At 58.6% G+C, this 15,684-nt stretch overlaps 1 protein-coding gene across 7 annotated transcripts in view; it reads left to right on the top strand.

Moving 5' to 3' along the window:
• The first annotated feature begins 10,113 nt into the window (after positions 1 to 10,113).
• BID (BH3 interacting domain death agonist) overlaps positions 10,114 to 15,684 on the top strand; it is a 39,354-nt gene continuing 33,783 nt past the window's right edge. Inside the window, exon 1 of one of the 7 annotated variants that reach the window (XM_025398402.1) lies at positions 10,114 to 10,242. Coding sequence is in view for 2 of the 7 variants with exons in the window: in XM_025398400.1 (XP_025254185.1) it covers positions 10,862 to 11,030 (169 nt within the window). In the remaining 5 variants the exon portion in view is untranslated. Of the gene's footprint in view, positions 10,243 to 10,581; positions 11,031 to 15,684 lie in introns of those variants that run through there. The other 6 variants (XM_025398403.1, XM_025398399.1, XM_025398404.1 and 3 more) reach the window with 6 other exon arrangements.

The following is a 15,684-nucleotide window of genomic DNA, read 5'->3' as shown; positions in this document are numbered from 1 at the left end:
CGCGGTGGCGGGCGCCTGTAGTCCCAGCTACTCAGGAGGCTGAGGCAGGAGAATGGCGTGAACCCGGGAGGCAGAGCTTGCAGTGAGCGACAGAGAGACTCCGCCTCAAAAAAGAAAAATGTTTTTAGAGAATGAAATACCTTTCAAAAATGTATCTCGGACCAAACTTGTTCCCTCGGGGGGCTGGGATGTGCCCACGACCAGGGCTCTGGGACGCCTTCCGCCCGGAGGCCCAGCACAGGGACCACCTGCCCAGTCAGGCCACTTCAGCTGGCAGCTCCTGCGGGTCCCGGCTCCTCCACGGCCAGTCATTCCCGACCGCCCCCGCCCTCTGTGTCTGTAGCTACTGAGTTGCCACTGCTGGCTGGTAAGAGAATTCTTCCTGTCCTTCCCCTGGTTGTGGCCATGTATTTTGACAAGAAAAGACAGGCAGGAAAATTGTCTTTTTCCCCAAGCTTCTTGCCCACGTCAAGGGCAGGCCTGCTCCACCAGCATCTGCCAGTGCTTTTTTTTTTTTTTTTTTTTTTGAGACGGAGTCTCGCTCTGTCGCCCAGGCTGGAGTGCAGTGGCCGAATCGCAGCTCACTGCAAGCTCCGCCTCCCGGGTTTACGCCATTCTCCTGCCTCAGCCTCCCGAGCAGCTGGGACTACAGGCGCCCGCCACCACGCCCGGCTAGTTTTTTGTATTTTTTAGTAGAGACGGGGTTTCACCGTGTTAGCCAGGATGGCTGCCAGTGCTTTTTCATCTCAGAGCGATCGCGTGCGGCTAATGGGAGGGGTCGCTGCTGTTGGAGAGGGTGGGATGGGAGGAGTCTCCGAATCAAGATGCAGGGCAAGATCAGGGATGGAAAATCAGAAACTCACTTATTTCAAGCCAGGACTGTGATAAGAAGGACTTCGGTGAACAGCCCTAGGGCGAGGCCCACAAGCAGAAGCAATCCGATGGCACCAAAGAGAGCACCAGCCCCCAGAACCCTGCAGAGCCCCGAGCGAGGGGGGAAGGCCTGCTGGCGTTCCCAGGCACGGGCGTCCTATCCCTGGCCCCAGGGAGGGTGTCGTCTCTGCTCTCACCAGGTCAACGTTTGGAAGAGGGTGAAGAACTTCGTGCATGAGACAAGGGGCATGAGAACAAGGTCCACCCCCAGCCTCCTCCCCCCAGCACCGTCCTCTCCTCCTCCCTGGAGAGTTCTCCAAGGCCCTGGGGAGAACTAAAGCACAGTCACGCTCTTGGCAAGGCACCGTGGCAGCAGAGCACGTAGGTGTAAGCACGCGCAGTGGAGAGGAGATTCGGTGTCGAGAAAGAGATTAAGCAGGGCTAAGGCAGTTATAAACGTCATAATTTTGATGCATTTTCAGGTGCCAAAGAATCGCTCTTGGCTTTGAGAGCTGGATGGTGAGCTCGGCTGGGGCTGGGAGCCAGTGGCACGTGTACTACTGAAGCTGGCTTTTCCCACACAGGGCCTGGGGTGGCAGCACCCCACTCGGGGAAGTCCTCGGGGTGGATCCACCATTCAAAACTTTTGATCCAACGTTCAAAACTGAGATACAGGCTAAGGATCCCTAATGCAGGACTGCCTTTGAGCATCATGTCGGCAAAGATTCCAAAATGTGAAAAACTGAAATATCTCTGGTCCCAAGCATTCTAGATAAAGGGGTACGCACCCACCTGCAGCCCCTCCTTTCTCCACCAGCATCTCTAAAGATGATCCCAAGAGCCTTCCTCCCTCGCTCCAGGAAGATCCTTTACTGGAGGCCACATGCCTGTGAGAACCAAGCGCTAGACCAGACCTCTGCCTGGCTGGCTGATGCTGGACGTGGCTCTCCAAGCCAGTTTCTACCTTTGAACCAGGAAAAGAACATCCATTTCTCTGCCCCGTAAACAGATCCTAGACGCTGTGAACTTTGGGTTTTGTGGGGTGCTGAGCCATCCCTCTGTGGCTGCCTGAGTTGGTCCCATACAGGCGTCCCTTCCCTGAAGGCTGATCCGGCCCTGCCCATGGCACGCGTGGGAGCAGCTCCTGCCCAGGCCAATGGCCGGAAACGCCACAGTGGCTCCTCTGGCTGGAGGAGGATGACACCTGGGCCTCAGTGCAGTTTGTAGGGAAGGAAGGATGCCACGGGGTCAGATCGCATGTGGGGGAGATTTGGTACAGAAACTAACACAGGAATTAAGGTGGCAGAAATGTCACGTAAGGTGAGGCATGTGTCTCCTGGCCTCTCATCTATCTCAGGTCTGAACTTCGCATAGCATGAGGCTGCAGTGCTGAGACTCAGCCCCTCCCTGGGGGGCCCACAGCCTACGCCACTCACTCTGCACGTGGCATTCTTGGTTTCTGCATCTTTGAGCAGAATGCTAGACACATTGGTTTACCCTCTGCTCAATATCCCTTTAACAAATCACCATGCAAAACATTCCAGCCGGGTACAGCTCCCCCGACGCCGGGACCCCATACCGGTCCTCCACTCCCTTCCCTCTGCCGGGTTTGATTGACCAACATCCAGAGTTCACTTCAGAAAGGGCAGGGTGAGAGGAAGGATAGCATGGGGGTCCCTGGCCTGCGCCAGCCCTGGGGCAGACGCCAGAGGGTCCAGCCCCCCCTGGGAAATCCTGCTTGCCTTGCCCCAGCACCCATTCTGAGCCACAGCCAGACTCTGGGAGGGCCGTGCTCAGAGTTTTCCAGCCCCTGGGCCTCAGGAGTGAGCCCTCCAAAAGTTGGTGGCAAGGGCTCACTAGCAGCTGAAGGCTGTTGGCATTAGATAGAGCAGTCCCAGGGAAAAGGCTGCTTGAAGCAATATGGGAAACCCCAGACTGGTCTTTCTGCAACAGCTGAGTCACGCCAGCCTCCCAGAGCTTCTGCGGGGCCACACCCGCCCCAGCACCGGGGCTGGGGAATCCCTGGGGTCTACTTGCTGCTCCGCTCGGTGGGTGGGACTGGTCTTCACCATGGCCGTGAACATGATTTGCACCCCCCTGCACCCCACCCTGCCCGGCTCTGGTCCTGCATCTTGCCATCTCTCCCTTCTCCTCCAGCAAGACTCCTGCCCTCACAACCCACCGGCCCTTTAAGGCCCAGCGCCTGGGAAAGGCACCTCCTGGGCAGGGAGCCACACAGCCAGGCACCACCAGCCAGGCCCTGCTCTAGGCTGTCAGGGCACAGAGCTGAGTCTAGGCAGAGAGGGGAGCTCTGTGGTCGGTGCTAACTTGGCCAGCAGCCACCAGCCCCTGCGCTGTGGCCCTTTGATGTTGGCTGAGAGCCCTGGGCCATCCCTGCAGCCCCAGTTCCTGGGGTACTAACTGCAGGGAGGGCTCTGTGCCCCTGGCCTCCCTGCCACGCGATGGTGTGCGTTCACTCTGCTTTTCCACCCCAGGCCTCGGGCAGGCATTGTCACTTTCTGTCCCAGAGATGAGGGGAATAGGGTGGCCAGGAAGAAGGAAATCCTTCACTCCAGCAATCAGATTCCCACCAGTACTGGGGCGGGCTCCAGTTCAGGGACCAGGAGGCACCATGGAGCCCATGGGCTTGTTCCCAGGGGAGCAGAGGCCTTGTGCAGACCTCGCCTCTGCAGTGTGGGGGGATGAGATGCCTGGAGGGGCAGGAGGGAGAAATGGCCCACTTGGTAACAGACATTACCGCGTGTCAGCCCTGGCCAGCAGGGGACAGACCAGCTCTGCCCCTGCCTCCCCAGCCTTGTCCTCAGGCCAGGAGGACACTGGCCCCTCCACCCCTCATTCCTTCTGCTTCCGAGAGCACCTGAGCTTCAGTGAGAGCACAGCGGCCCGGCCGGGGAACGAGCGGCACCTGGAGCGAGCCCACCATCAAGAAGAGCGTGGAAGTGTCCGGGGCGGATGGTCGGAGTAGGGGCTTCAGGGCAGGGGGAGGCGGTGGGGGCAGCTGGCAGGGAGGGGTGAAGTTCCAAGGGTGCACTGAGAAGGGGGCTGGGGTGGAAGGGGAAAAGGGCAGTGTGTGGCAGCCCCTCTGCTCTTATCTTTCTCCCCATGCCCCTTGGGAGCCGCCATCCAGCCCCTGGCCTGAAGCACCCACAGGGAGTCCATCCACCCCACTCCCAGCAAATGGAGCTGCTAGGGGCCTCGGACCGCACTGCCGGCTAATCACAAGCCACGCTTCCTGAGCGCGTGCTGGGTGCCTAAGACCTCGCGTTTCACGTATTCACAGCCCGCCTCTGAGGAATGTACTATCATCTCCTTAATGACAGGACATCGGGGCCCAAGAAACTTGCTCTGGGGCCTCAGGAGAGGGGGAGCTGGCGGCCAGCTTTTCTGGGGGCAGCCCTTGCCAGTTACAGCCATGAAACTCGTCAGGGATAGAGCTGAGAAAACAAACTGAAGGCTGAGCTCTTAACCACCAAGCTAGAGGCCTCCCGCGCTCCTGCTGACCTCCGCCTGGGAGGCCGCCCAGACCCCCGTGCCCATGCTCCCTCTGCCCTCCAGATGCACAAATGCTTGTGGTCAAAACCACGCCCTGCTCTTCAGTGCACTAGTGTCCCTTGTAGAGTTCTCTGTCCTGACTTCTGCCCCGTCACTTGGGAGTGAGTTCTGTGCACTGTCTCTCTGTCTTCACCCAGGGATGTGAAGGGCTGATGACTGCGGAGACGCTGGATGGGACAGCATCAGTCTCGGCACTCTTGGGAGGAGACCCTCAGAGGAAAGCCGGGACCCCGTCAGACTGAGCTAGCAATACACCAGGCCCGGAGCTCCCATCTGTTACTGCAGCGTGCCTGCAGAAAGAGTCTGCCATCAAGACGATGGTGGACCTCTTCTTTCTCCAGGTGCTGCTGCTACTGCTTTGGAGCCCTGGGAACGCTGCAATCTCCTTCCACAGACAATGTGCTCTCCAGGTGCGTGGAGTGCCTCAGCCAACAGGCTCGGGCTGCAGCCACAGAGGCCACGTGCTCCAGGCACTGAGCCAGCGGTATGGGGGTCTGTCCCTTGCTCCTGTAACAGCATCCTTGGCCCTGAGCGGCTGTTGGTGTGGCAGCAGGGCCCTATCAGATCTGCTTCACAGCTGACCAGTTCTCCTTCCCTCTCTCCCCTCCCAGGGGTCCGATCCCCACTGTGACCTGAAGGCTGTCCCTGTCCAATCCCGCCCCTTCCTCTTGGGTATCACCTCCCACCCAGCTTTCTCTCAGCGTCTGCTTGCCTGAGGATGGAAACTGACACTCTGTCCTGTGCTGAGTAATACCAAGAGGAAACCCAGAGGACTTTTCTTTTTTGTTTGTTTGTTTTCATTTTAGAAACAGGGCCTCACTCTGTTGCCCAGGCTGGAGTGCACTGACAGGATCACAACTCAGCACAGCCTCAACCTCCCGAGGTCAAGTCATCCTCCCACCTCAGCCTCCTGAGGAGCTGGGACCACAGGCACACATCACCATGCCTGGCTAATTTTTTAAATCTTTTTTATTTTTTGTAGAGATGAACATCTCACTGAGTTGCCCAGGCTGGTCTTGAACTCCCGGTGGCCCAGTCTGGTCTTGAACTCCCAAAGGACTTTTGAACAAAAATGCTCAAACTCATTGTTCATCATGGAAATGCAAAACCGAAATAACACCGAGGTATCGTTTTATACTATTAGACTGGCAAAGCTTTGGAGTCTAGATCCTGCCCGGTGTTGGCGGGGATGCAGCAGGGTGGCCAGCAAGCCCTGCTGTGGGATTAAAGTGTACCGCCGGGAAGACCTCACCACAGGCCCAGCTTAGACAGGAGCTCTGTCCCTACGGTTCGGTCCCCAGATCTCTCTCTAAGGAAACCCTCATTTAGGCTCAGAGCACCGTGTTTGAGGATATGAATGAGAGTGGTTTGTCATGGCGACAAGTTGGAGGTCACTGGGATTCCATATTTTGGGAAGCAGGTGGGCGAAATGCGGGGCCGCCCACAGTGGGGACCCCAGGGCACCGGAGCCACAGGTGCAGCAACTCGGGGCGACCCAGGATGGAGCTGGGTGGAGAAAACGTGCCAGCTCACATCTCAGTTAAAACACGCACATGACAACAGCGCACTCGCCGGAGACTGCACAGGAGCCAGTCCGTGGCGCGGAGGGAGCCAGCAGTGCTGTCTCATTCGCCTTCCGCAGTCCAGCTTCCAGCCCTGCGCTGTCCTCACACGAGAGTCCCTCAGGTGTGCGGCAACCTCGACTCTGCACACCCCGCCTTGGACACCTACAGCGCAAACAGGGACCCTCCTAGAGCTGTCCCCAAGCCCCTCCCCTGGCCTGTGTGCGGGCGTCTGAGCGGGTGGAGGCCAGCCCCAGGCTCTGCTTCCCTGTGAACCGGGGTCTGGGCCGAGTCTGACCTGGAGGCCCGGGGCCGGGGCCAGAGGAGAGGTCACATCATTCCAGGAGTTCGGAAGGACCCAACACAGCTCCCCTGAAGCTGGCTGTGACCTGGGCCTGTCAGAAGCAGCCTGAGAGGAGGGTCGCAAGTGACCCAGACCTGGGAAGGAGGGAAAGGTTTGAATTTTGCAAAACAAAACAAAACAAAAAAACAAAAAACCTTTCCCCTTTTCCCTTGACCATGGGGGGACAAGATGGGCGTGAGGCCTCCCGACCATGAGAGGAAGGCCACCTGGCGAAGCTGCAGTCCCAGCATTATCTGTATGTTAAATTGATGTTTTAAATCCGAGTTGCATATCCGGGTAATTGAAGAATAAATAACAAGCACAGGGGGCTGGTGATGGGCTGGGCCAGATTCTCTGCAACCCCCTTTCCAAACCTCTGGTTCCGTGAGGACCAAAAATGACCACCCCAGACTATTCCAGAAACAGCCTGGGGATTCTGAAAGTTTCCCAGAACACAGGCAGTGAAAGGGAGAGAAGCTCTGCCCTTCCGGTGGGGCCGGGTGGCTCGGAGCAGGAGGCGATGCAGATCCGGGGGCGCCATGGCCGAGTACCACAGACTGGAGGCTTGCACAGGAGAAGCAGGTTTCCTCACAATTCTGAGCCGAAAGGCAGAGCTACATGCGCAGGCAGGGCTGGGTTCCCCGGACGCCTCTCTCCCTGGCTTGGAGACAATGTAGCTCCCGGGCACTTTCCTGTGCGGGTGCCCATGTCCCCATCAGGACACCAGTCAGATAGGAGCAGGGCCATCCAGTGACCTCACTTAACCTTAATCACCTCCGGAAAGTCCCTATCTCCAAGCACAGTCACGTTCTGAGGTCCTGGGGGTCAGGGCTTCAACTTACGAATTTTGAGAGCACTCAAGTCAGCCCATAACAGTGGACTTTGAAATTATCTTTTAGGAACTGGACTCCCCGAGAATGCTTTAGAAAATGCCAGCCTCGTTCTGTTGCAAAGGGGGAACTAAGGAAGAGGGGGCTGAGTTTTCACAGGGGGAGGAGCCCAGTGGCAGGAAGCGACAGTGAGAAACTGCAGCAAAAAGCAGAACCAAAGGCCAAAGGTGACTATGTGGTCGCCAGTTCGCCTTCCCCGTCAAACCTTGCTGGGTTTCATGTTTCATTTTCATTTTCAAAAACATCATTCAGGCCGAATGCAGTGGTTCATGCCTATAATCCCAGCACTTTGGGAGGCCGAGGTGGGAGGATTGCTTGAGCCCAGGAGTTGAAGACCAGCCTGGGCAACACAGCAAGACCCTGTCTCAAAAAAAAAAAGGCCAGGTGCAGTGGCTCATACCTGTAGTCCCAGCACTCTGGGAGGCCGAGGCAGGCAGATCACCTGAGGTCAGGAGTTCAAGACCAGCCTGGCCAACATGGTGAAACCCCATCTCTACTAAAACTACAAAAATTAGCCAGTCATGTTGGTGGGTGCCTGTAATCTCTGCTATTCGGGAGGCTGAGACTGGAGAATCACCTGAACCCGGGAGGCAGAGGTTGCAGTGAGCAGAAATCGTGCCATTGCACTCCAGCATGGGCGACAAAGCTAGACTCCGTCTTAAAAAAAAAAAAAATAGCCAGGCGTGGTTGTGCATGCCTGTAGTCCCAGATACTTGGGAGGCTGAGGCATGAGGATCACTCGAGCCTGGGAGGTCAAGGCTGCAGTGAGCTGTGATTGCACCACTGCACTCCAGTATGGGTGACAGAGCTAGATCCCGTTTAAAAAAAATAAAGTCATCATTCTGTCATGTATGTGTATATGGTTTCATGTGTTAATTAAGGTATAATTTTACATACAGTAAAACTCACCATTCTTAGTGCAGAGTTCTCACAAAAGTGTACAATTGTGTGGCATCCACCACAATCCCTACATAGAAGAATCCCATCATCCCCAGAATTTCCCTGGGCCCTTCCATAGCCCCCCAGTCCCTCACCCCCTGAATTGTTTTCTGACACCCCGCCACCCTTTCTTTTTGAAGTGGTGGTTTTGCAGGAAACATCACCTTCTCTCATTTTACAAATACTGCAGATAGATTTTGAAGCCCAAAGCATCATAGAGGCAGCAAATCAGGACAGGAAGGATTGAGGTGGGGGGACTCTACCCTGACTGTAAGAAGCACTTGAGAGACCTGCAAAAAGCGAACAGGAGAGGCAGAGACTGGGAGCGCCGGTTGGTACAGGTCCTGCCCTGCATGACAGGGCCAGTGGCCCCCACAGTGATTAGGATAAAATCCAACTGCTCACCCAGGCTGCTGGAGCCTCCCTGCCTTCAGGCCGCCCCACTGGCCCCTTGCCCACTGTGCCCCACTGTCCAAGCGCTCGCCTGCCCTGAGAGGGACCCCTGCAGCTTCCTGTGCCCAGGTGCACGTACCTCTCTTTTCCCATCTGGGCGCCTGCTGACTTTGCACCATGAATTTGAACACCACCCTGCAGATGACCTGGCCTCAGCCCATGAAGTTTCCCTTTTGTCCTCTGCAGGGCACCAGCCCCTAACGCCGTCTGACCGTTTCCCTGCTCACAGGATCTTCCATTTGCTTAACCCCGGAAGTGCGAAGCCTGAGTGAAGAGCGTGCAGGAAACAAGCCCCTGTCCTCGTGGAGGCTACATTCCGAGAGGGGAGGCAGGCAACACACACACAAACGACCCCATAGTATGTCATGCTGCGATGCCGGCTGTGGAGGAAAATGAAGTGAGGCCCGGGGAAAGCCAGAGGCCATGGGGCTGCCGAGGAGGAGCAGGGACGGGGCAGAATTTGCTTAGAGCAGGGCAGGTCACGTCGGACTCTGCGGGCCACTGAAAGGAACTTGGCTTTTATTGGGAGGATGTTAAAGGGTGAGTGACATCCTCTGACCTTTTATAAAAGAAGCAAGAGTCTAGAGAGCCCAGGTAGAAGTGAGGGCAGCAGGTGGAGGCCCCACAGCAGGCTCAGGGAGTGAGCCCACGCCAGGGCGTGGAGCAACTGGAGGCTCCAACAGGGCTGGTGGGAGTGCGGAACGGTGTGCATCACCTTGGAAAGCAGGCAGTTTCTAATACCATGAAGCTCGTCCAGCCCTATGTTTCGCAGTTCCAGTCCTAGGTATCACACTCAAGAGAAGTGAAGACGCCCACAAAGGGCTCTGCAGCAGCGCTGTCCGTGAGAGCTGCATCTGGGGATGCATGAATTGGCCTGTCATTCCAGCATTTTGGGAGGCCGGGGCAGGAGCATCGCTGGAGCCCGGAGTTCGAGACCAACCTGACGCCTCCAGAGGTGGAGACACCTCCCCCCCACCCCCGCCTCCACCTCTACAAAAAAACTGAAAAAGAAATTAGCTGGGTGTGGTGGTATGCGCCTGCAGTCCCAGCATTATCTATATGTTAAACTTCTGTTTTTAATCAGAGTTGCATATCCAAATAATTAAAGAATAACAAGCACAGAGACTAGTGAGGGGCTGGGCCAGATTCTCTACAACCCACATGGCTTCACCCATTTTCCAAATCCCTGGTTTCGTGAGGACCGAGAATGACCATCCCATACTATTCCAGAAACAGCCTGGGGATTCTGAAAATGTTTCCCGGAGAGTCATTAGGAATTATCCCAGCGGCGCTGGAGTTAAGTGGCTAACTTAAAGTTGGACGACACTGTCTGGAACAGTCGCGTAAGGGATAAGGGTGGAAACTCCGGTACTCACTGCGCTGCCGGCTCCCCGCCCCTCTCCACCGCCCCGCGCGGGCGCGGGCTCCCCGTGTCCCCGCAAGCCGCCGGGGGCGGGCCGGGGCGGGCCGGGGCGGGCCCGGGCGTGGGGGGTCGAAGGAGGAAGCGCGCGGGGCGCCATAAGGAGGAAGCGGGTATTCGGCGGTGTCCGCGCGCCTGGGAGACGCTGCCTCGGCCCGGACGCGCCCGCGCCCCCGCGGCTGGAGAGTGGTGAGTGCCCCCGCGCCCCTCCCGGGGTACGCGCCGAGCCCCAGCCCGGGACCCCTGCCTGCCCGCCTGCCCCGGCGTGGAGCTCAGGGCCCGCCGCCCGCCCTGGGCCCGACCGCGGTGGGAGCCGGAGGAGGGGAAGAGGGGAGGAGGGGGTCAGAGCCTGGCCTCAGCACCGACCCGCGGGCCGCGCCTCGCCCGCCTCCCCTCCGCCCGGGCGCCCTCCTCGGCGCGGCCTGCAGTGCTGAGGGTCGGGTCCGCCTCGGAGGCGGGGAAGGCTTTGTTGTGTCCTCTCCACGTGGCCTGGGGACTCAGGGGAGGGGTACGGGGCGCGGGGAGGGTGGGGGAGGGGCCGAGGCCAGCCCCAGAGAGGAGAAAACCCGCGGGCCTGGCCGGGCGCAAGCCGCCCTTCCCGGCGGATCGGAACCGCCGCCCACACCGTGGTCTTTCCAGCACCGCAGACACCTGCCGGCTCCTCCCGAGCGGAGCTCAGGGCTGACCAAGCGCGGTCAGAGTGGCCGCCCACGGGGACTCGCCCGCGCCTTAGAGCGCTGGCAGTGATGTGCGGATCCTCGCTGCTGCTGCTGCTGCTGCTGCTGCTGGGACGCTGCTGAGTAGCTGAATGACCTCAGGGGACCCTGGGAGAGCCCTGAAGCCCTCAGCCACCAAGTGGCTGGGCTGGCAAGGGTTCATTCATTCATTCAACAAATACGAATGTGCAGCTTGTGCTGGGGTCATGATGGCTCTGGTGGGCAGCGAGGGGCCGGCCGGAGGAGCACAGTGCGGGCTCTGTAAGTGGGCTGAGGGCTGGGCCTTCTGGGGCTGGACCGGCCTTCACCTGCAGGCGGGGTTGGGGCAGGTGAGGAGCAGATGGACCCGCCCGGAGCTCTTCCACCTTCCCGTGCTTACACCACCTTCCTGGAACCTTATCCACACCCCTCAGTCCTCGCTCTTACTGTGGGGGAGCTGCAGAGGATGTGGTTCTTCCACATTCCATTTCCACCCGCACTGGGCAGGCTCTGAGATGGGGAGAGCTCTCCTGGGCCTGAATGTGTGCCGTCCTGGGGCCCTGCAGTCCCTTGGGAGTGATGACTGAGACCAGATTCCCTGAGCTGCGGTCTTAAGGGCTTGGGGAGCGCAGAGGGATCCTCTGGCATCAGGAGTTGAGGTAGACAGCTCCAGGGAGGCACTGCTGGGAGGAGGACCCTGGCCAAGCCTCTGCCTGTGGCCCGGAGTGTGTGTCCCTGCCCCTTCTGCCCCTCTTGCCCGGGGAGGGAAGAGGAAACCAGAGGTCAGCAGTTCGTGGCTGGGGTTTAAAGGCAGGGATCTCCCAGGACGGGCACAGGGAACATGAGGAAGCAGCTAGTGTCTCTGTTCGTGAGATGTGAGAGTGGCGACTGGGGTGAGGGGTGCAGAGACCTGCCGTGGCTGGGGTGAGGTGCTGTTGGTGCTTCTGGGGAGGTTGGGCAGGACTGACAGGACTGAGGAGGTTGGGCAGGATAGACGTTGGCTATCAGGTGGTCTCAGGGTTGTGCAGGGACTTGCCAGAGAGGGAAGCGGGGCGTGTCCCCAGGATGGTATGGGGTGGGGGGTTCTAGGGGGAGGGTGCCTGAGTGGGAAGAGGTGTCACATGCCCAGCTCAGAGGCCTTGCTCTGAGGGGTGCGCACAGGCTCAGCTGACGTGAGGATGTTGATGGAAGGACTGAGGGTCCCACTCATTTGCAAGTGAGAATTGCCTGCCCAGCAGCCCCAGCAGTGCCTGGGCCCCTGGACTGACAAGGATGGATGAGGGTGATGGAGGCGGATGGACATTTGATGCTGGAGCCTGCCTTCCAGGCAGAAGGGCCGTGAGTCATCCTCTCTCCAGTGCCAAGTGGAGGGGCTGCGTTATTCGTTTTCAGGGCTGAGCAGGTCCTCGACGTGACCGAGGACTGTGCACGTTGTTTGAGGCGACCCGGAGCGCCGGCTCTGTCAGCCCGTGAGAGACCTCCCTCTAGAGCTGTGGCCTCTGGAAATGCCTCCTGTGGTTGACATCTGGTCACCACTTGCTGACTGGGGTGTGGAGGGCAGCGCAGGCCTGGAGTGTCCCCTAGAGCAGCTGGGCGTCTGCCCCTGCCCACCCCACAGGGCCTCCCACTCACAGGGTGTACTTAGCAGCTCCATGGCTGCCATACCTTGCAGACCACTCTCAGCGGCCACATGTGTCCTAGCCCCAAGCCAATGACAGGTCTGAAGAAGACACTGATGGAGCTGAAGCACAGGACAGAGACAAGCACCGGTGTGCCGGACGCTCATGGAGCACTTGATGTGTGCTGACTGGCTCATTTGGACATCACGGTGGTCAGACTAGGGTAGTATCCCCATTCTCCAGATGGTGAAACTGAGGCAAGGAGAGGCTAAGTAACTTGTCCGAGGTCACAACCGAGGGAGTCGGACTCCAGGGTTTTGGCTCCGAGCATCATGCACGCTGCCCAGACTTCCCCTCCACATGTCACACCTATTAGGCCACCGGGGCTGAGGAGCCTTTCTGTGGCCTCGCTCCCCTCTGAGCCTCTGGGAGGGAGCCCAGGTTCCAAGGCAGCGAGTGATGTGTGCGGGAGAAGGGAAGCTTCCGGGGCAGGGGTTCAGAACCCTCCCAGTGGGGTTTTCCCCAAGAGCCACTGCTGGCAGGTTCCTACACGCCCATCCAGCCCCAGCACAGCCTGCCTCTTTTCCTTCTCTTCCTCCTTTTCTCTTTCTGCCTGCGTTGGTCCAAAATGGGGAAGTTTCACATAAAAGGCAAACGGGCCACAAAGCAGCTATTTCTAGAGGTGCTGCTGCCTTGCAGATTGAATTCTTGGTTGGCTTTTTAGGTGTTTATTTTCGGGGTCCTTTTCTGTAGAAGAAGCTATCAACGGCCAGGCACAGTGGCTCACGCCTGTAATCCCAGCACGTTGGGAAGCTGAGGTGGTGGGTTACCTGAGGTCAGGAGTTTGAGACCAGCCTGGGCCACATGGTGTAACCCTCTCTCTATTAAAAAAAAAAAACACACACACACACACACACACAAATTTAAAAAATAAAATAAAATAGAAGAAGCTATCAACTAAGAAAAGGAGGAAGTGACTTTGGGAGGCTGAGACGGGAGGCTTGCTTGAGTCCAGGAGGTCGAGGCTATAGTCAGCTGTGATTGCACCACTACACTCCTTGAATCCTATCAGCTTGGCCAGGGCAGGGGTGGGAAGTGGGGTTTTAAAGGGGAAAGACCACCATCTGGATCACAGACCAGACCTGAAAGGGGGCTGGTCACTTTTAGGCACGTAGAGTAACTGGTAAGACACGCTGTCCTAGTGGAAGCCGTGGGTGGCCTCTGTGGCTGCTGTGGCCCCCGGGGAGGAGGAGATACCTGTCTTCTGGGGCTGGGGCTCAGTCTGGCTCCGGGTCCGGGTCACCAGGGAGCTTTCCGCAGAGCATCCTGCCTGGGCTTTGCCTGGTCTGCATGGCACCCCCAGCCTGTGGCTCAACCCGCTTCTGTGCCCACAGCCATGCTGGCGCTGGGGGCAGTCCTTGGCTTCCCTCCTCGTTGGCTTAACAAACCCCCTTTCGTCAGAGGAAGGAAAGTGTGTGCTGTGGCCTGGTGGAACAGGCTGGGCTTGGGGGTTCCAAATGCCCCGTGTGCTTGGGGACAGCTGCTGAACCTCCCCACCGCTGTCATGGCCCTTGGCCAAGAGCTTTCATCCGAGGCGGGCAGTAGTTGCTCTATTTCTGTTATGGGATACCCCTGCATCTGTGTTTGGTTTAATTTGTGTAACTGAATGTCTCATTTTATTTCTCACATTCATTCTGTGAAATTCCCCTGTATCTGGGTGAGTGTTCAGGTGACTACAGCCCTGGGTCCGGGATGGGCGGTGTTCCAGGAGCTCCTGCTTGGGCCTCTCCCATCCTCCCCCAAAACCAAAGAGAAGGGAAAACCCTCTGTAAGTGGATGTCACATGTCAGGTGCTTTTTCTGACACTGCATGTGATCGCACAAGGCAGGGAGTGTCCCCTTTTACAGATGGGGAAGGTGAGATCACATTGCAGGTTCAAAGTCTGACATGACCCGTCCATCTTTACAGCTTCCTTCTCTGGGCTGGGAGTGCCTGAGGGCTTCTTAAAATGCAGATGGACTTGGGGGACTGAGCTTCTCTGGGGTTCCAGTGTTTTTCTAGGGAGAGCCATCTGGGGTCAGGGCCGGGGTGGGGACAGCAGGAGAACAGGACAGGAGTGGCGACCCAGGGCCAGGGAAGGGAGTAGGCAGGGGCAGCATATGGGGGTGGAAAGAAAGGGGCCAGTGGCACGAAGGCCCCTGGGAGGCAGCAGCGTGTCCCTCCTGGGGGTAAGTCCAGGAGGGTGGCCATCCCTGAGGAGCTCTGGTCCTGTGACAGTGAGGCTGGGCCTGAGAGCACCGGAGGCCAGCGGGCAAGTGTACCATCCCCCCAGCCCGGTGGGGCACCACGTGACCAGGCCTCACGTGAGGACTGGGAGTGGCTTCTGCACCGGCTGGCATCTCCCTAGAGACAGGAAGGTGGGGTGCCTCCTGGGTTCAGCTGGGAACTCTGAGCTTTGGGTGCTGGAGGTCACTGTGCTTGGGCTGGCGGCTGCCTGGGCCCAGCTGCCTCTGTATGTGGAGTCAGTAGAGGGACCACAGCCAGGCCGGGCACTGTCCTGGCCCCGGAACCGAGGCAGGCGTGCTATGAGAAGATAACATTGCCTTGACAACTGTCCCCAGGATCCTTTCAGCAGGCACTTCCTTGCTGTGCCCTGGAAAGGTGGGGTGGCACTCTGGATGACAGCACAGCCTCAGGGTGCTTCTCTGTGGCCCACACGCCCTTCCGGCGCGATGGCCACCTCCGTTCCTGTTTCCCCAAGCCCCACTTCCCCTGAAATCCAGGCAGGGAGAGATGGGACCTGGCTGTGAGAACCCTGGCCCCAGGTGTCACCATTTCCCCAGAAGCCTTGTTTCTCCCTCTGGGTATCCCTGAGGACCCCTGCAGACATCCAGCCCCAAACCCGGCCGGCTGAGCAGGGAGCCCAGCCGGGGGCCTTGGTGGAAGGGTCGCCCGTGTACTCACACCGGCAGCCAGCCGCTCCGGGGTCATCAGCCCCTCCCTCCGCTGGAGAGGCGAGGCGTTTCTGCCAGGGGCCGGGTGGCATTTCTGCCAGGCAGGGGCACGGCGTTGGCGTGGCACAGGCCCTGCTGTGCTCTGTGAGGGCTCTGCCTGACTTGGACTCTGTCTGGGACGTGGTGACAGGCTTGTTCTTTATTTATTTATTTTTGAGACAAGTCTCGCGTGTCGCCCAGGCTGGAGAGCAGTGGCACAATCTCGGCTCACTGCAAGCTCCGCCTCCCGGGTTCACGCCATTCTCCTGCCTCAGCCTCCCGAGTAGCTGGGACTACAGGCGCCCGCCACCACGCCTGGCTAAT

The sequence above is a fragment of the Theropithecus gelada genome, chromosome 10 (assembly GCF_003255815.1).
Source record: "Theropithecus gelada isolate Dixy chromosome 10, Tgel_1.0, whole genome shotgun sequence".
Lineage (NCBI taxonomy): Eukaryota > Metazoa > Chordata > Mammalia > Primates > Cercopithecidae > Theropithecus > Theropithecus gelada.
This window is presented reverse-complemented; position numbering and strand designations above follow the sequence as displayed.